Source organism: Amblyomma mixtum, chromosome 5 (genome assembly GCF_055824585.1).
Source record: "Amblyomma mixtum isolate Tamu chromosome 5, ASM5582458v1, whole genome shotgun sequence".
Lineage (NCBI taxonomy): Eukaryota > Metazoa > Arthropoda > Arachnida > Ixodida > Ixodidae > Amblyomma > Amblyomma mixtum.
Genome location: NC_143016.1, coordinates 34,755,793 through 34,777,429, shown reverse-complemented (window position 1 = coordinate 34,777,429; position 21,637 = coordinate 34,755,793). Strand labels below are relative to the sequence as shown.

General features: G+C 43.9%; 1 protein-coding gene across 1 annotated transcript in view; it reads right to left on the bottom strand.

The window, feature by feature from the left end:
* Positions 1-6,553: 6,553 nt before the first annotated feature.
* LOC149341727 (corticotropin-releasing hormone receptor 1-like) overlaps positions 6,554-21,637 on the bottom strand; it is a 177,014-nt gene continuing 161,930 nt past the window's right edge. Inside the window, exon 11 of the mRNA XM_089543891.1 lies at positions 6,554-20,236. Coding sequence (XP_089400017.1) covers positions 19,952-20,236 — 285 coding nt within the window. The 3' untranslated portion in view covers positions 6,554-19,951. The remainder of the gene's footprint in view (positions 20,237-21,637) is intronic.

Below are 21,637 nucleotides of genomic sequence, written 5' to 3'. Positions count from 1 at the left end.
CCCCTCCCGTTTCCCTTTTTGTTGTTATTGCTGTTGTTATTGCCTGAAGGAAGCGAAAGCTGTGATCATGAACATGAAAATGTCTCGAGCAGACGTGGCGTCGTTGTGGTGTGTGGCTGCGGGTTACAGTGAGGAAAAAAAAATATAGAGGACAGAATATACGAGGACACTGTGTACCGGCGGCAGAGGTTTGTCTGGGTCGCCACAACCTTTTTTTGTATTTCGATGCACCCGAAGAGCTTCGCTTTTGGACACGAGCAAGGCTGTCGGTGTCAGGACGGGGATATCTGAATATTCTTCACTCGCAGCAGACTTTTTGCGCCTGAAGTCAAATTTCTAAGCTGAGGGATATATCAGTTCAAGTATTTGTGCCACGGGGAACGTATTATTCTTACAATTGTGTGGCACTTGGGTTTTCTAGGTAGCCAAACAGCATTTTTAAATTATTCCTACCTAGTGTTAAAAAAAAACATAAAAGTACACTATTTGTAACCTTTATCGTGTTTTATTACCCAACAGTGTCATGGGGTACACAAGTTACATGGGCGTTGTAATTAATGCTCGAGTAAAAAAATCTCCCTGCTATGATGATCACCATTTGCCTAGCCATAGGCTGTGTGCATGGCGTAATTAAAATAGCAGAGTCCGCTGCTTGTGATCTAACTAGAGTACCCGTCTTGAAGACAGACGAGTTTTTTGGCGTATCAAGTACCAATTGGGACGCCATTCGTGGATGTGGAACGCTTAAGCACCTAGACTCTTTCGCTTGGTGGCGCAGACGTGCGATCAGTCTCGACTACTTTCCTTTTCCAACTATCCTGAAACTTGTTTCTTCCTTGCTTGTGAAACTATTTGTGTCTCCTCCTCCAGTCTCGAGATGTAACAAAGTCCCGAGGAACGTGCGTTGAACACGAGATTTTGGCTGTATTGCAGTTGTTCCCACGTGGGTTCGCAACGTTGTATCTGGAATGACCGTGTGCGTTGTTTAGAGTGGAGTGCTGTGGGTTTCTGTTTTGATCCATTTGCAGTTAACTTTGCCGCCGCTTGCCAAGCAGCTGCTACAGTATTAACAGTTAAGCACCAATACATTACGCAAACACTCGTCCTTGTATATCTAAACAAATCACTAAGCGCAAGCTCATTTTTACATGCGCGACAGTGCTATTCACTTTACTTTTTCCTTAAATATCGCTAATAGCCTTGCATATCTTTGCGCAAACTCTTCCAAGGTAAATTCTTCGCCACGATCTGGACAAGGTTTCATGGAAGCTCAGTATTCAGCTCGCATTTCAGTTTGCAGTTCATTTTTTCTTTTTTTTTTCATTCGTCGGTCGGCGGTCCTGTGGTTTTTGTTCTTGCGGAGCATTTACGCATATGTAACCATCTCCTTGTCACAAACGCACAATAATTATTCTCTCATACGCGCCGTACTCCCCTTACTTTTATGATTGCTGCTGCTCAGCTCGATCGTTGAAAAAAAAATTCCCTGCTCCTCTTTGTTGGTTATCACCCGTGCGGAGTGGCAGTTCGATGTGATGGTCGCTGAACTGAACCCCATCTCCAGGCCCTGTCCGCTCCCGTAGTGACACAAAAGTGAGCAGTGAGTATAACGTGTCATCCACTTCCTGGCATCTCACGTCGCTAGGTTCGCGTAGTGTTCGCATGTATAGTCTGTCCGCCTTTCGCATCTGACGAATGCTGATGTACCCTGTCCCGCGTCTTTTGAGCTAGAGAGTAGGGCTAGCGACGTCAGAGGCCAGGAAGTAGGCTTAGCTTGCCAGCCATATTTTCTTTCGTACCTAGTCCTCTAGCTCGTAGAAGGTAGACGGGTATCTCGGCGTTCGTCATTTGTGAAAGGCAAAAAAAAAAGGGAACGAGTGCAAGGGTATTTTGGAAGCCTGTACTGAAGGTCCGAATAAATAGGAAAAAAAATGGTATGTGTGTACGCGTGGGTGTTAGTAAGAGTGCGTGGAATTTCACTATGATGAATCACTTATTGCGGGGAACTTACAATCTAGTTTTCCTTCGTTTTTATTTCTTGGATGAGGCGACGAATTGGGAATTTCTTGGGGCACCATCGTCTCTCAGGCCCCTTGATTTGCATGCGTTTTCTTTGTCGACAAAAGAGCGACAGCAATCAGTCAAGCAAAAGGCCCTTCAACATTTTCTTCGTCGGATTCCCCATAGGGTACACATTATTTGTTTTTTTGGTTCTTTACCGGCGACTGTAATGTTATGAGTGCCAAAAAGAAATAAATTTTGTTTGTTTCTTTCTGCCTATACATCTTTTCTCGCGCGCTCCGAGAAGTGTTTCACAAATTTCCACATCAAATAAATGTATAACACGACACACAGAATACCGCAAAGAGACAGGGAAGGCTTAAGTAGTAGTCGTCATATTTGTAACAAGTATATGTTTGCAAAGCTTTATATTGTCGTACGAAAAAAAGCCTGAGCTGTAGGGATGGTAATATTAAAGTAAGCAGAAAATAGATCTTAATCCCAGGTGTTTATAGAGAGATCCGCACGGTAAGCGCGACTACCCTCTCTGTCATAGCAAAACAGAAAATGTAAAGAGACCCTATTTGAAAAACCATGAATAGCAGATGTCGTGTGAGGGGCAATGCTTTGATTGACAATTTACGTTACTTTCTTGCAAGTAAATTTCTTTAAATGCATTATTGTCTCTCTATGGCGTGCATAAACAATAATATCTTGAAGGCATGTCGCTCTGCAGTGTTCCGGGTGCGTATTTGCCAAATCGTTAACGGTACAGTCTTTGTCAAATGTGTGCAACCGAAGCGGTCTGCTTCTGAGCCCTGCAGCGCGGCTCCTTTTGCATACTCAGGGACCCTAACCTCCCAAAAGCGGGAGAAACTTAAGTCCTCAACTCTCCTAAGCTTAGCACTGTCAAATAGGCTTAACAGCCCCGCTAGATAGCTTGGAAGCAAACCCCTTGGGCTGTATATTTTTGACAAACACTACAGCATGCGGCCTTCCATTTTTGTGTTCTGCCTGTTGCCGCTGACCTAAAGAGTAATAAACACTTTGAAATTCACGTCAAGCAGCTAGGACGCGTACAAATTTGACATCAAAGTAAAAGATGAAAAATATGCTATTGGGAAAGCGAAACACAATACGAAACACCTGGGGCTCGTACCAGATAAGTCTGCAGCATTTGGCAGTTGTTTTATCACTAGGCAGTGCGGCCAACTGACCTCGAAAAAAATTCCATGCACAGAGGTTCCGGATCATGCCGCTTCGATTGGTCGTACGCTGTACTGGTTACGATTTTCTAATAGGCGTCCCACATTTTAACACTCTGACTTTATCCTATGTCTGGCACGAAAATATCTCTACGCAGTGTGCTTTGGTTCCGCCAATAAGACTTCGGTTGGGGCTAGCTGGTGCAGTTAATTGCAGCAGTGGTCTGGTGAAAAATAAAAGAAAAGAAAAAGGAACGGCCTCATTAAGCTCTGCAATAGGACATCTTAAGCGCAGGGGCACGACGACGACGGACAGCTCTACTCAAAAGGTAAGCCCGAAAGTGCATGCTTTCCCTGAAAAGCGCTTGCCTCAGCGGCACTGGCCACTTTTTCCATCACGCCTTAGAGCGAGTAAAGAGGTGAAGTATTCTGCAAAGCATGCGCATGCTTATTGTGCGGTTCCCAACTATGCGAATTTGTAGATCCCGCTCCGTTAGATGGCGCGGCAATACAATTTATTCTCCTCTCTCCGGTTCTCTACACTTTTCATCGTCCACACCACTATGCGCCATTTTTATATATGTATCTATTTATTTATTGAATACATTCAAGTTACAGGACTGTCGATTAGAAATTGTAGATTTTTTAAATAGAAGATGACAAATCGGTGACAGACGTACGCAGGTACAATGAATTAAGCTCGGATAACAGTTTAATGAAAAAAAATCATAAGTAATTAGTTATGTAACCCCCCTCACATAATACTCCAGTCGGAGCCCGTGAGGTATTTGAATAAATAAAATAAATAAATAAATAAAATTGGCTAACCAGTGCACACAAAATGCAACATCGGGTATTCGTCAGGACGCAAGGTAAGCGACAGGAGAACTTAAAGCACAGCAGTGGTTGCCGGCCAAAGTAAAACACATCATTGATCAGTCAACGCAGAAGAGTCAAGATGGGCTTAAATCCTCATACGCTTTGATGAGGAGCGCCAGTACAGATCAGTGAACATCTTCTGTCTTCTTTTGGAGCAGCTTTTGTAGTTTTACTTTTTTTCCACAGCTTTTTGTGCGAAACCATTAAATCTTCTTTCGCGCCCTCCAAAAGCATGGCAGTTTTGCTTCATGTGATGGTAATAGCGCCGTCAAGTCCGCTTAATTTTTCGTAGCGGTAAAGCCTGACAGCCGCTGTGAAAAATAAAATAAAACACTCTTAGCCTTTCAAGCCAACAGAGCAACGCTGCACCCAAATCAGTTGATCTTAGCTAGCTTTAAAGTAACACAAGCTATTATTACGCAACCCTGCCTGCCTGTGTCCTTTGCTGGTCAAGTAATCAAGCGAACAAGCAGATGGCTCGAAGACAGGACCACTTTCATTCAGTATCGAAGTCCCGGCTCTGTGAGTATCTCCTTATAGACATTGCTAGACCAAGATTCTTATTATGACTGCCGAGTTTTACGGTGTCACAGCCTTATTGTACGCTGTCAAAAAGCGATTCAATTTCGTTTTTTTTTATTTATCTAGTTGAAGACAAAAAATTAGAGGGGACACTTTAGCTCCACCCTGAAGTTATTACCTGATAGCGTTAACGGGGTCATGCCCATATATGCGGAATTGGTCATTCTTAACTTCACAATCATAGATCATTGGGAGTACTCATATCACTCCAGGAATCGTGCTGAACCGGTTAAGCGATGCGCCGCTGCCTTGCGATGGCAGGCGCTGCCACCGGTGGTGCTTGTGTGGCCCAGGGTTGCTCTTCCCAAGCGACCTCTCTCGACGAATCATTAATTTAACTGATACCTGCCGCGGTGGTCAGTTCGCTCATAATCCAGTGGGCAAGTTGTGATGACGCCACATGGTCCCGTGACCCAGGTGCCATATCTAGGTTGCTTCTGTGGGGAGTTTTCGCTCACAACGACGACGACAACGCCGGATTTTCTGGGGGATAGGAGCCCTAACGCTGTCGCGTTGAAGCGTACCAATTTTATACGCTGATGCGCTCGAAGACTACCTCTCAAAATCTTCCAGCTTTATATCTTGCGCCGAAGCTCTGAACGAAGGTTCCATCAATTACCGAATAAAATAAAAGCAGTCACATAAGTGCCACTTTTCTATACTCCACGCAAACTCCCCCTGAATTCGCCTTGACTGAGAGAAGAGGAGGTAGGTTTCTTGAGCGTGCAGCCAGACAAAGTTGACTCGGCTTCCTGATATAGTAAACAAGCACTTGAATAATAAAGCGAACTCTTCATACCTGTCTATCACTTTTCCAATGACTTGGAACTTGAAAACTCTGTGGCGCCAGAAAAGCCACTTCGTAAACTAGTCTCATCAGCGCGCTTGAAGCTTGGCGTTGGCGCTGAGGGATCGATGATCCATTTCGGTACCTAAGAAGCCATCCATCCTTGGCACAGTCGATGTTCAGGGCGCGTAAAGGAAGGTTCTTCGTAAAAACATTTTCGTAAATTGAGCCCTAGTTTTAGAGCGGAGTAAAAATAGACGTACTGTGAGGATACTTGCAGGCTTTAGTCATGCAAGCGCATAGGTTTTCGAACAGTTAGTGCAGAATAGGTAACATTACGACAGTGAGGAACTTGGCGTGGTGAACTGTCAATGTCGACTGTAGAAGACCCTGCGCTGTGAATCGCTCGAACATCTGCGATTATGTACTGATTTCTGGTTGCATCACCAAATGGTAGTTGGTATTCACGTCTATGAATAAACTTTTATATCCTAGTACAGGAAACGAGCCCATGGACACAAAATGCATGCGATTAGTTTAAGGGTCCACTCGCCCTATGCAAGAGTCCGTGCAGTTGGAATGTGAAAGGGATTTTTACGCAAAAAAGCCGAAGGCGGTATAAGATTTAGAGCAATAGTTTTCCATCCAACCCGGTTATAATGAAATCAATAACGACATCACCAGCAGTTCGACAGTATCATACAAAAACTGGAAACAACGGTGACAACTTGACACGCTGGGAAGACAAATCGCAGGAGTCACTAAAACGACGCCGAATTGGGCACATCAGTGGGACAGGGACTTCACCGGGAATAGGGATAATTCTTCTTTGTGTCTTTTTACAGCAAAAAAATTTTGTCTGCGAAAGGTGGCAATTATCCTGTATGGCACTGTATGTAGGGTTTATCGTTTCGTAGCTGCACACGTGCTGTGAGAGACGCTGTAGTAGAGAGCGACAAATTCCTTTGTGCTATGGGGGCGGCTTTTCATGCAGGAAGAATCCACAAGGTCAGTATTTTTATCGCCTATTTTCCCCTCTCATGCGATGGCAGAAGTAAGACTATCTCATCTGAGTAAATGAGCATGAGCAGCGACGCATTTTTCTGGGTGATTTTATTCATACATCACGATAATCTTTTTCTACATACACAAATTAGTCAACAGGTTATGCTTTAGTACTTATGGTACTCACATACATGGAGAACAGCATTTTTGGTACAATATGCGCTAAAGAACATTAGGCAACATTAGGCAAGTGATCGTAACGACATATGTACACTTCAGCGCGTGCACGTAAACGTTGTGACACGTCCTGAGTTGAGCAGGTGACCTGTGTTTACACAAGACGCTATGAGATACCTACGCCGTATTTACAGACGTTAGTGATGCGCTACGTGGGACAGAAAGTTCGCGGTATAGACACAACAAGCAGGCCATGTGTGGCCGTGAACACAGCCGGCAACAATCATACAAGAGTCGGAAAAAATGACTGTACAGTTGGAAAGATGCACGAAACATTCTGTTTTGAAAAACTACTTTCAGTGCGACAGTGGTTATAGAAAAAAGCCATAGTACAAGATTTTTTTTACTTATTACTACCAAAGGTATACTGTACAGTGAATTTTTTAGATATATTAAGGGGTCATTTCTTTGGACGGTGAGGAGCAATGTTTTTATGTACATCTTTAAATGGTACACCACGCTTTCATTCATAAACAATTAAATCATTGTTAACAGGGCTGCTATGCAGCAGGAAAAACTGGGCACAAAAAAGCATTGCAAGGTATATAATCTATGAAAACAGAAACAAGCGCGCGGCTAGTACTCGAAGCACTAATAACCGGTAAACCAGAATGCACACTCAGGCACACATGAAATCATACATCGAGAAAAGCAAACACATATGAAAAGGGCCGGGATTGTTAATCATTTTCTACTATATGCAATGACAATTTTTTTTAAAACCATTTTGAGAAGAATGAAAACACAACAACCTTGCGCCATAAAATACAAGCTTTTGGCAAGATTTGCACCCTGAAAAGAATGCTTTCTGTGAGGTGCCTGCAATAATTTCATCTCTTACTGTTTTGAGAGTCGGTTTTTGTTTATTGGTATACACTTTAAGTAAATCCGTATCCACTTGCTTAGTAAAGCGGTACTAAAATGTCTCTTGTATACATACACGGCCTCTGTACTAGCCTGTGCAACTTGACACAATCGTAGAAAATAATCTGGTAAAGCGACTCTGAAAGCAACTCCATCCAAATATTGTTATGAGAAGAAATCGATTTTCTTGCTCTTTCTGGCTGTGTTGGCATTTGTCCAGCAGGAAAAGCTGCATTTATCACCGATAAATTTGAATTCAAAAATCATCCCGCCATTCAACTCAAACTTGTGACCCCCTAACCGAAAAGCAAAGCTTGCCAAAATTTTGAACTTAATGGCGCTGTACCGCAGCCTTTAGGATCAGGGGCCAAAAACTGATGTCAACGCATGTATTTTAGATGCAAAATCCGCCGGTGATGCGATACTCGTGTTTGCTTTTTTGTTCTTTCCATGCTTACCAAATCTCCATTTCCGCTGGCACTGCTCTCTGTGATTCGAACGCGGTACTTAGTAGGTATAGACCAACTTTAATTTGTCCTCAGCGTCCGTTTAAGAGACTGTCGCCTGGTTTCTTGAAAGTAACTGTCGTCGCATGGCTACACCGCAATGGCAGACAAAATAGCCGACTTGAGTTAGAGAGAAAATGGTTACGTTGTTCTCGTCGCAACGAGTGCACCACGCCCATCTTATTGTAACGAAAGGCTACCATATCCAACATTAAAATTCAAAATAAAATTGATCGCATAAACCTAAAACAACGCCAACAATGTGCGCACTGTGGTAGTGACGGCAGAAAAATGAACTGGCCCACGAAAGAATAGTGCTCAGAAAAGCAACGATCGCCATCACTTCGCCAACGCGGGAAGAAAAACGGTTTCTTGCCAATCTTTCGTTTCTGAAACTTCTGCTTGCTTTTTTTTTTAACCGTCTTTCTAAGAAAAGCCCTAGCGGCATGGCGCAGAGGAAATTTTCCTTATCACCACTTATTTATCATTTTGCTTAATAAGCAATTCATTTAATTATTCATTATTCATCATTGCGAAACTTTCGCTCCCTGGAACATAAGGCTGTCGCGGTCAAAAACAGACAGCGGGACTTTAAATGAAGGCCTTGTAAGCTTGAATGATACACTGTGTTCAGGTTTCTCAGAAAATCTGCACTTTTTCCTCGAGCTGCCCATTAACATCTCGATTCTTTTGCTTATGTGTTCTCATGAGTAGCTGCCGCTCTCTTGCCATAAGACCGTTCACAAAAGAAAGCCTTTCTCCGCTAGAACGGAACGGGCACAGCTCTTCATTCAAGAAAGTCGCCTCAAGGCTCCTAATTCCCGATAATGGAGGAAATCGATCTCCAACGCCACACCGTCGCAAAGCACGCGGAAGCGACAGCAACGGGTCAATGGGATCTGTCTGAGCTTAGTTCGGCTCGATAGCGCGGCTTGCGCCAGCGCGTGGCTCGATCGAACACTGCTGCGCCGCCTAAGAGCACGTATATTGTGTGTGTGCACAGTGCTTCCGGAGTGCAAACGGGAGGCACTGCCATCGTCATCGACACGATCAGGCTTGTCGATAATTTGCCAGCAGAGCTTGCAGTTTCTAGGAGCACGTGTCAGAGCCGGTCAGCAAAGCGAGAGCCCGTCGTAACGAGGTGCCATGGACTTTTTCGGCAAGTAATAGTGGTCTAAGAGTCCGCGAAGCAGAAATGGGAAACTGGCCAAGTTTGTCAACGCTAATCTCACTGGGAACAACGCAAATCTAGACTTGAAGAGGGTGAGGCAGAAATGAATAGAAATGAATAAACTATCCACAAAAAGGCTCATAGTTATCGCGTCTCCGTTGTTCTCTTTGTTGTCAGACAAAATGATTTTTTTTTCTCCTCCGTTCGCGTAGCGTAACGGTGACGGCATGGTGCAGTGACTGCGTAGAGCGACAGCTGACAGCCGGTCTAGTCGAAGAAAAGTGAGGCATGAATTTTTTCTCTCGAAACGATCTACTCTTTTTTTTATGACGGCTAAGCTGCTCTTCTCGCAATGTCAGTCTCCTGCAAGCGCACAGAAGCGATGCAAGTCGTAAGCAGCTCCGGTTGAGAGCATTAGCCAGGTTTCATAGGCTCAGTGGACATCGGTAATGGGCATATTTCGAAAGCGGAGAAACGCGAAGGCGCACTTGTGGCCTGATGTCTGCCTGAAAGCTGAAGGACGACAAGCAAAAGCAGTTTTCTATTGCGAGACGCTTTTAGTAACCTTTCAAGGAAACGGGGGCTAGTGCGACCTTATACAAGGCGTCATAAGGATCAGGCATATCGCAAGACTGTGTCCTGCTGTGATGTTAGTTTTGTTCGGGAATCAAATTGATTGTTCAGGAATCAAATTGTTGCAGTTTATTGTACATATGGGAGTTTCTCGACGCCACACCCGTGTTTGATGGAGTGGTGACGTCGCACTTTTATCTCTCTTTTTCCCCCCATTTTATCATCGAGCTCTCTCTTTTTCTTGTTTCTCTTTTCTTCACTTCGCTTTCGCTCGCTATTCTGTAATGATCAAAGCAGTTACCATTGAGCATATAAAATAATGAATTCGTTTCAGCACCTTCGTTTCTTGCAAGAAATGCTGAAGCGAACCAGGATCACTGTTGCCGCTAGATTTTAATGCAGTTAAATTTATTTTTCCTTCACTACAAGAACAGCAGTAGCTGCAAGAAAAGCTGCTTATCGCTTGGTTTCCGCGTCTCCATTTGACAGAAGTGGAGTACATTTACTAGTTGGTAAAACAACGCTTACTGAAAAAAGCAGATAGAAAGATGCAACAACACTTCAGCTTAAGAGGACTATAAGAACGTGGTAAACGGCCCAAGTGGCCGTTAAGGGTGGTCAGTATAACAGGTATTTCAGTGGCAACCACTAGAGAAGCACGTAGAATCAAGGTTAACCGTTACGCAAGAAGTCTTGCGAAAGTGCACAGTGTTAACAGCCGACGAGATCTGGAGCAATGTACATTTGCTTGACTTACGTTAATTAAAACCAGATTGCATAACAAACTTAAAGTGTGCAATACAAACATTTTGGGTATCCGCTTTATTTTTTTTTTACAAGAAAGAGGCCCACGGGCCTAGTGGTCATGAAAATGAGCTCAGAACACTAGTGAGCCATTAATAATTCATTACAAAGATTTTGTACTGAAAATTTCAGTATTGGTCGGCGCCAGAGTGGATGTGAACAATGCCGTCATGGCCGATCGGCCAACCTCTACGACCCCATTTCTGAGGACGTCGTCGTCGGCACGGTACGTCACGTTACGCTACGTTACGCTACGTTACGTTCCGTTATGCTACCTTATGTTATTTTATGCTATGTAGTGCTATATTGTACCTCAATATTTTTGTAGCGCGCCACTCCTAGTGAAGCGGACAGTTGCGTACATAGAATTTAAGTTTGCGTAATCTGTTCGAAACTAACTTCACGGATTCCATAAGATTCGGCGTTCCGTGAAGAAGACAGCAGACAATAACATTATATCTTCTACAAGTTGAATCTGACATAGAATGAAGAATTCTTTTAATTTTCTCTGTTTTTGTACACTATAGTGTTTTTTTTTGCGTGACTAACAAAACGAACCCACTAGATTATGAACGTAAGCTGGGATTATCATCATTAAATCAAGAAACATCCATCAAATACTTATATGTGACACTGACTAGCCATTTGTCTTGGAATGCTCACACAGATAACATCTGCGCATCGGTTTTCGGCTAATTGTGTTTCCTTGGGAGTAAACTTCAAAGCTCCAGCGCTAACATTAAGTATATATGGGTTATCACAATTTGATAAGACCGAGCTCAAATATAATTTGTGACCCGTATACCGCATATAACCCTAATGTCGAAATCAACAAATAAAACTTGTCAGTTTTTATGTATTATCATTTTCTACCCTCCTATTCTACGTCAGAATTAATGGAGGATTCGGATCTCGAGATTCTTCAGCTGAGGCATACAAAATTTTGTTTGACTTTCTTTTTTTGGCTTCCTAACAAAAAACTCAAGTTTTACCTGTTTTGACACCTTTCATAAATTTTTGTACTTTTCGTCGCTGTTCATGCCATTCATCGACGATTTGTACAATCCTTTTCTTTTTCTCGCAAATTAAAGGATTTCACTTGTCTAACCGAACATCACCCTGCGGAGATTAATATTGGGCATTTTACTCTGCTGCGCACTTCTTTTTTTGACATTTATGTTGTTTTGCGTTATTTGTGATGTGTCGTCCCGGCTTCGACCTTACCATCGGTTGCACTATGCACATAAATGTATTAAAAGAAATGTAATACCTCTTGACAGTTCTCGTCATTATGAGAAGTCAAGACCATTGCACTGTCATGAATGACACTTTCAAGACGCCAATGAAAGCTCAGTGGCTATGGTGCTCGGCTGCTGGCCAGAAAGACGCGGGTTCGATCCCGGCCGCGGCGGCTGAATTTCTTTGGAGGAGAAATTCGAGGCCCGTGTACTGTGCGATGTCAGAGTGCACGTTAAAGAACCCCAGGTGGTCGAAATTTCCGGAGCCCTCCACTACGGCGTCTCTCATATCCTTAGTCGCTTTGGGACGTTAAACCCCATAAACCAAAACCAAGCCAATGAAAGCTGCAAGTACTTGTTTTTCTTGTTTTCTGTGCCTGGTACAAGAACGGAAAAGCTCCTCTGAGGCATAATCTGTGTTTTAATCATCGTTAAAATTTATAATACGCGACAGCGGGAAAAATAGCCAAATGGCACAAAATTAACTAAAACTAGAGCGCAGGGATTATCGAAAATCTGGAGCTGAAACTAGGAAAAACCACCTATTTTGAAACTGGCGCCCGCTTGGATGGTGGTGTTTAGTTAGTTAAAACTGAACAGAATCTAGCCAGTAATTATCGGGTGGGGTTAAAGAGGAATAATTATCACGTGCTCCCTGTCTCTTTTTTTTTCTTGTACCGAGAGCTGTGAACCTCTCCTCCGCCCAATTAGGGGCGAGTATGTTCAGCAAGAGGGCCCGGAACAGGTATTTACAGGTAGGGTCAAGGTTGTTTTGTTTTTACTTGATTTTTTTTCGCTTGCCGTAATTCATCTAAACTTTTTATAGGAAATTTTTCTTGATTAGAACAATTAGAGACGAAAGAATGGGTCAGCAGTGCACAATAATAAACAAAACCGCGACATAAAGCAAATAACTGTTCAATCGCGAATAGCTTTAATGAGTGGTTGAACATACTTTAAAGCCAGCGGTTGCATTTTTTTTACCCTGGTGCCTGCTCACAAATGACCGCGTTAATTGCGCAGTTTGGCATTTTTTATCTATTGATTTATAGAGCACAGAAGTCCCAAAGATTTTCTTCAAAAATTCCAAGATTATCTGTCCCAGCGCACTAATTCAACATATAAGTTGATTGCATCAAGGGACGTTAACTGCGATGTATAAATTGGACGGACTTTTCAAATGACAGAAAAGATGTCCAAAGCTCGGAATGACTTTTATTTACTGTGTTTCGTTTTTCGTTAGATCAGGGGGCTGCAGATAACACCCGAGTTCCCTTGTCTTCCTCCTTGCTTATTCGTTTAATATTTGTTAGCAATTCACTACCTAGTATGCGTCGAAGGCGGCATACATACAAAATACAAAATCGAGCTATCCGTTTCATTTATTCTGACTATTCGTACTACACTAGTGTGTCTGCCTTAAAAACTAAAGCTAACTTACCCAGCCTTGAAACGCGACGAAAAATTTCTCGATTGTGCCTCTTTCATATGTTTTATCATTCATCTTTAGGAGAATCAGTCATATCACCTGCTTATCGCCTCTCAAGCCGTATTAACCACCATAAGGCCGTCTACGCCCCCACCGCAAGAACTACCGCTCATTCTCGATCTTTTTTCGTCACGTCATCCCGGGACTGGAATGATCTACCACAGGACGCCGTGCATCACATCAACGCCATCCATTTTAAGAACGCCATCAAGACCATTATTGTTTAACTGTCATGCCCATCCCTCATGTAATGCCCCATACCAGGGGCCTTTGAGGTATCAAATAAAAAAAAAAACAAAAAAACGTATATCACCACAAATGGCTTGTGTTATCATGCCCAATGTCAGTCGCATTTGAAAACAAGAAAACACTGCCTGTCACAGTCAGGAACTATGGGCGAGCAGATGATGCTGCATTTTTAAATGCACTTGAGTGCAGTTTTTCTGAATTAAGCGCTTTGAAGGCTAAGCGGGAATTGTGGTAGCGGTTCCAAGAAATTTTGCCTCCTTGCGAAAACCGTTTCGTTCCACTCTGGAAAAAGCGCAGAAACAGAAAGTGCCCATGGATTCATCATCAGCCTGACTACGCCCACTGCAGGGCAAAGGCCTCTCCAATGTCTCGCCAATTAACCCTGTCCTTTGCCAGTTGCGGCCACCATATCTTCGCAAACTTCTTAATCTCGTCTGCCCACCTAAATTTCTGCCGCCCCCTGCTACGTTTCTCTTCTCTTGGAATCCACTCTGTTAGCATTAAGGACCACCGGTTGTCATGCCTTTGCATTGCATGCCCTGCCCAAGCCCATTTCTCCCTCGTGATTTCGACTAGGATGTCATTAACCCGCGTTTGTTCCCTCACCCACTCCGCCCGCTTCCGATGTCTTAACTTTACGCCTATCATTTTTCTTTCTATGGCTCGCTGCGTTGTCCTTTAAGCTGAACCCTCTTTGTTAGCCTCCACGTTTCTGCCCCATGGGTGAGTACCGGTAAGATACACATGTTGTATACTTTTCTCTTGAGGGATATTGGCAAACTGCCGTTCATAATCTGAGAGAACCTGCCATATGCGCTCCACCCCATTCTTATTCTTCTAGTTATTTCCTTCTCATGATTCGGATCAGCGGTCACGACCAGCCCTAACTAGACATATTCGCTTACTACTTCCACCATCACGCCACCAATTGCGAACTCCTGTTCCCTTGCTGCCCGTGGATTACGCACGAGATAATTTGACACAAAAAAAACAATGAAACGGCGGCGGAGAAAAGAAGATAAGATTGACAATGGATGTCTTCAAGTCCGTTTACAAAACAGGATTCGAGCTGCAAAATCACTTTTTTTGATGTGACGCTGTTCTTTCATTGCCTACAGCTCTCATAAGTTTTGGCGCTAGTTATCAGAATAGCAGTCAGCCGTTTCCGCCATGATACTTCTAATGCGATTGAGGGGCCATGAAGGCGAAAACGGTGCAGTGGGGTTGCCGTCTGTGGGAAGCCTTCAACTGCTAGGTGATGTTTAGGAAGATTTGCCTCCCTCCATCTGCCACCTGTCAACCGTCCCCTGGCCTGTTGCCCTTCTCCCCTTCTCTCTCTCCACCTGTAGGGGAGAAAAGTGAGAAGCCGCACAAAGGACTCAGCAAAAATTAAAATGACTCAGACAGCAGCAGGCCTAAGACCGAAATATACGGCCTCCCCAAGAACTACCTGCGCAAAAGTGAAGCTTCCGGGAGCGACTCCTAGCATTGCTTGGGTGTGTCTCACAAGTCGGTGAGACACACTGGTGGCTGTGTTTGAAATAGCTACCTGCCAGTTCATTGGTGCATCGCTTAACCGCTGCGCCAGAGCACTGGTAGTGATATGAGGACTCGCCGCGATATATAAATGGGGCACTTTTTGCCTTGTTGCGTAGTCTAAATTCGAAGAGGATCAGAAATGGAATATATTGGTCCGCGAAAAATAAGGAACTCCGATTAGAATTAGAACTGCAACCGACTGCCGAGTGAAAGAAATATGCTATCGCGATTCCTGCACATCTATTAAATTGATCCCCACCATTTTTTTTAGTGAAGTCTTCAGTGAGCCGGACGACGTGGCAAATGAATTTAATAACTTTTTCCAGTCCGTTCTCACGAGAACATCCACTCACATATCGCTATCTGCTTAACAATAGAGCAACCCACGATGGAACTAGCAATAAGTAAAGCTGGAATCTTTTATCGTATACAAAATCTTGACCCCAAAAAATCACCCAGTACCAATTCTGTCTAAAGACATATTTAATTCGACATGAGGAGGGGGGGGGGGGGGGGGGGTGAAATACCTGCATGTAATTTACACAAGGTCTTCAAAAATACTCGTAATACCAGATGACTGGCACTAGGCTGAAATACTTTAAACACCAAAAACTGGTTCTAAACTTGAATTGAATAACTGTCATAATACCATTCTCAAGCACAGGCGGCAAAGCGATGGGACATGTTATTTTAAAGCCATTATCACATATTTATAAAATAATGCCCTGCGTCTGAAAAATAACACTGTTTCAGAACAGGACGTTTGATTTTAACGCACCTAGCCGAAATTACTCATTACATCGCTAACACAGCTAATGAAAGCAATCATACAGATGGAATGTTCTTAGAATTTTCTAAACAGTTTCACGTTATTCTTCACGATGACCTTATAACAAATTTATTAGCCTTTGGCATAAATTTTCACGTACTGTCGTGAATTTTCACTTATTTACAGAACAGAAAACATTGTTTTAAAATAGATGAATACGTTTCGCAGAATCTAGGTGTTTACGCAAAAAATACCCGTCTGCTGTGCGATGTCAGTGCACGCGTCTACCCTAGGTATTAGTTCTTGCACCCCTTTTTATTCCTTTTTTACTGAACGGCTTTCACTTCGCCCCTTCAACAATTCAACTTCACCTTTTACAGACGGCTCTATTGCATACAAAGCCGTGAAAAACATTACATGATATTCACCTTAACAATTCCCTAGAAACAATCTTTTCTTGGAGTGGGACTTAGGAACAAAATCACATGAGAGTAAGAGTAAACAAAGACATCACGCACACTAGGAAATAGCAAGCTCTAAATTTTACGCATGCTTGGCGATACAAAGGTAAAAAAACTATGACCAAGTGAAGTATCTTGGCCTCTTCATAATACCTAACCGTCATTTTTAAGCCGTCATAAATATCCTTTGAGCCAAAGTTGAAGGTAAATTCAGTTATACAAGGTGAAAAGTGCGTGATACGCAAGCATATTAACCGCAGTGCTTATAAAACAATTAAAAGACCTACCTAGAAATATGCTTGCACATTCTGAAGCCCCCACTAAAAGTATTACTTTACAAACTAGAGCACATACAGAAATTAGAAGTACGGTTTGCTTACTCATATTATTCAAGAATCTAATCATTCGAGCAAATCTCTAAACACCGTCAAAGTGCCAACTCATTTTGACATTAAAGTTTTTCTACCTCTTATTTCACTGCCGGTTAAAAATATTAGGTTCAAAATACTTACACACTCATTTCAAGAACTCTCTGGATACAATCATCGTAAAATAGTCGCACAATCAATCAGCTCTGTAAACATCCAGAAGTTCTCCCTGCTTCAAGCTCCCATTTCCTAGTGGAATAAATTGTCAGAAGATGCTGGACAGTGTGCGTCCACTGGTTCCTTTGTTAAATATATTAAGAGAACTGGTTTTTATTTTTAATTCTCTCTATTTTTCTTTTGTGATTTAGATAGGAGAACATTTACTTTATTTGTGTATTTCCTCTTCCAAATGCAAAAATGTTATAGTTACACTCCTGCATGGGCCCGAAAAGGGCCTACAGTGTGCTGAAACAAAACAAAAATAATTAAAATTGTGCTTGAGGTATTCTTAACAGGAGCTTACCCAGAAGGGCTGCATCTTGCGTCGAGAATTTCGAAGTTCTGTTTATTTTCTTTTCTTCGGCCAAGGATTTCTCCGCCTGCCCCCCGTTTCGGTTAAGCTTTAAAATAGACCGCCAAGAAAAAATAATCAGCATACCTATAACTGGGTGAAAACTGTGAACATTTATAGAATTACTATAAAAGTAACATTGCTCATTTATAATACTGGAGTTTGGCTACCGAGATTTACTTGATTATTAATCTCGAGAATCTGCCTAAGCCATTTTTAATCCTCGACTGAATAATTACCACTGACTCTTCTTCTGTAATATCGAGCACATTTTACTCTATTTTTTAATCTAGCAGAAGAAAAGGCAATCAAAACGACCGGCGATTGGTCAAAATGTCTATCTAGTCCCTCAAATTTTCGTTTTTATGATTAAGAATAGAAGGCGCATGGTAGCAAGGATACCTTTTATGCTTTTAGAGAGCACCGCCATTCTTCGGAAGTGGTACGAGGTAATTAAATTTTTAATGATACACACATGCGAAGCAACCGTCTGCACAAGTAATATAAAAGTAATTCTGCGAGTTGATTAACGTTACCACCCCCGCCATAATATTTTAGGCAGCACGTAAACCATATCGCCTAAGCACTGGGTGATCTCAACAAAACGCTTGAGAGGCACTACTAGCGTTAGAAACCATAGGGGCACTTGTAAATACCAGTGTCATTCTCTGAAAATTTAAACATCAATCACTATAGAGCCTATCAATACAGAAAATCCTCAAAACGCACTGACCTCACTGCGTGGACTCTTTACTGAGAAGCACAATCAAAACGAGTATAAAAGAAATACCACGCACACGGCACAGGGCGCGAATGAAGGACGCGGTCACTCACAAAACACTACAACACTTGGATAGAGTGCAAATCATTGTGAACTACATGTAGCTTCACACGGTGCTCTGAAGATAGATATCTTTGAAGGGTACGTAATAGTGCTAAGGAACAGGTTCTTTATCCCATCCAGGACATGTGCACACAACGTGTGTATGTTGTTTTTTTTTACAGCGTTGCGGTCATATGTGTAAAAAAGATACACGCATTAAGTACAAAGCTCTGCGTCTTTGATACCGTATGACGTGTGCCTTTTTCCTCTATACATGGCGCCACGTCGGTCTTTGAGCTTTTCTATGTATATCTGGCATTCCACTAGCCTCTATCGAATGCTTAGAAAAGCAAAAATGGCTCCGCAGGTAACAGATTCTTGATCCTTGAGAACACCACCTTGTACTTTAAAACAAGATTGCGCTACTTCGAGAAACAGCACATTGTAGTACTCGCTCAGCCACGCCCTAATTTGTCAGAAAATTAAACAATTGCTGTAGGCTAAACATGACGTCTCTGGCATAAGATCACGATCAGGAAGGTTTTAGCATCGCATAACCCTAATTCGAGCAACGATGAAAACATTTTGCTAGGAACATACACTCTAGGGGCACTGAAAAACTACCCATGTTTTGGATTGTCCAAGGGCAAGCTTTCGCGCTCCACACAGAGTGTCAACAGGAATGCAAACTGTTGGGAGGGCCGCGCACGCTTAAAGCAGCCTCGATGCCGATGCACGTTCGTGGCTGGTTGGAGAGGCGTGACGCGGAATCAGCCAGCCTCTTCTTAACAGGCAAGCGAAGGAAGGTCGCGTTCAGAGCCCAGGTTCTCGTGGAGCTAGTTAAGGACAACCTTGCCAGCTGGAAGTTTTAGCCTTCCAGGAAAGTAACCTTAAGCGCAGCGTTGGATTGGAAATTGCAAGACTGCATTCCTTACATTGCTATGATTTCTAGGTCGTACATGAACTTCCAATTATGGCGCAAAAACACGTAGGTGTTTTAAACGGCAAGCACATGAAGGAGCCAGAGCTGTATCGAGGATCGTGAGAATGATGACGATGAATTCATTTTAATGCTCACAGAGCGCTATGCTTTTAAGTGTTTGGTCTGCACGAGGTTGAGTCAATGAATCAGTTTCCCAGGGATTTCGCGCCATAGAATCCGAACATCAGGCCCAGGGAAAACTTTTACTTAATGGAAAACCGATCAGTGCTCCGCGGCACTGTGAATGCAACCCTGCACCTACCGCGTACGAAGTGGATGATCAAATCGCTGGGCCATCGTCGCGGTAGACCACCGCGGTGGGTTGAGGATCTTAATAAGGGAAGTAGGAGTCACCCGGCTTTCATATATTAACATCGGGGGGAGATTTCAGGGGGTTTCTTCTTTCCTCCTTTTATATATCTGCTGACAATAACAAGCTGTCCCTGATAATAGCTGTAACGTGCGCATCTGGTCATTGAATTTTCTGCGGCCCATTATGCAGGGCTTTTTCTCATGTTCACTCACATAAACGTTGCTCCACAGCGCGGCTGCTCATGGTACGTGCATCGAACGCACCGAGTTTATCACCAGGACAATGCACCACACGCTGTACCAGGAACGTCTGCTTAGGAGGATGGTGTTGATCGTCCGAGTTCACAAGCGCATTCGAACCCGCGATCTCCGCATGACCTCATTTACACCTTGTTTTCTGGTCTTCTTGTCGCATGACGTGAGTCTCGCGAGGCTTGAAACCATGACGCCGGCCTGGAGAGCCCCCTGTCGGGTGAAGATGTTAGGAAGTGGTGATGTGGGGTCCAAGCGAAGTAGGAAGTGTGCGTCGCCGCTGTTCAGAAGTAGCAGTTCCGCTCCCACTTGACAGCCGGCTGCACGTGCGGTGGCGCCACGATGGAGGCGAGCGTCTCCACCTGGACTTCGGAGTAGCGGCGAGCGGGCCCGAGCGTCTTGCGCAGCGGCGCCACCTTGTGCCCACCGTGCGGGTGCAGGTCGGGCGCCAGCGAGCTCGCCTCGCAATAGGTCGAGTAGCTCTGCGACAGGCCCCGGCCACGTGAGTAGCGGTTAGGGTTGCGCCGGATCATGGCTTGCACGTAGGCGTTGCGCACCGCGGTCTGTACCTGCGAGGAATGGGGAAGGGTGGATTACACTTTACTGCTTTCATTGAAGAGCACACTGAGAAAAAGTAGCGGCGTGGTAGCCATCGTTGGCTACTAATACTTAGCCTCCTGTCCTAAGTGGTTGGCACCAAAAAGGATGCCGTGGGAAGCCGAAAGGCAGCCTGTGATTTATTACTAACCGTGTCCTCGCGCGGGCTTGCTGCGCAGTGACAGGCCTCGTTGGAACTTACTATCCTGGAACACGACAGCGATTCCGAAAAGAGAGCTCTTACTAACTGCCACCAAGCTTCAGCAAAACACTTCAAGTACAACAAGTAAGTAAAAAGCAGACCCAACGAAAGCTGAAGCGAAGTATTAAGAGAGTAAGAATAAGGTTGACTAGAAGAGAGCAGGAGTAAGGCGACGGTAGACAACCGAGAAGCTATTTGCCGTTCGCCTGTGCAGAAGAAAAAAATTAAGACTTAATGCAGTTCTTTCGTGCTAACCGAATTTTATGTAATGCCCAATAGCTTGAGTATAAAATATTCCATGTCCCCTCGAGATACGCTTGTAACAACCGAGTATAAGCTACTCATGTGTGTCTGCCTGTTGCCGTTGCCACGTGTTGCATTATCGTCACTACTGCACGGACCCTCCGAGCATGAATAAAGAAATAACCCGTTCTTCGCCTCAGTGACGCTAAGATCGCACGGCCTTTATAACGCAGAACGTGTTGAAACTTTCTACTTCTGCATTAACCAACGATTAAGGGGAGGTCTGCCCCTTCGCGTGAAAGTACAGCATACAGAGCGAAATGAGGCAGTTTTGCTAGTTAACGCGTCTAAAAGCCAGAACGCAGCAGAATAATGCGTATTTCTCTACCCGTTCGTCTAGCACATCTAAACAACGCGTTAATCTTTTCTTCTATTCCATCGAAAATCCCTCATTTCGCAAGCAGCAAAGGAAAGTTGGGAGAATAAAGCAACTAGAAGCGCCGGAGATTCGGAAAGACAGCGGCCAGGTCAGGCAGCATGCCTCGTGGCCCGCTGGCGAGGTCCCGCGCAAAACGACGCTATAGACTCTTGTGAAAGAAAATCAGGACGAGGGTCACGTTGCTCGGAGGGCACCTGCTGGTGCACGCGTACTTCGCACGCAGTCGTCAGTGAGCCCGTTTACGTAAAGAACCGAGAAAGCAAGTAGGTACAAAGGGGAGAGAAGACGAGCTTACGCGGTTGCGAGCTCTTGCAACGGGAGGTCGCAGCTGTTGGGGACCCCTTTTGACCCTTTGAGTGATATTGCATTCGTTAGCCTGCTCTTGTTCATGAATAGCGAATAAAGAGCAGGAGAACAGAGCGGCAATGACCTGTGGACCTGGCCCTCGACAATAGAGACTCATCGCAAGTTGGGTTCTTTTTTTTTTTT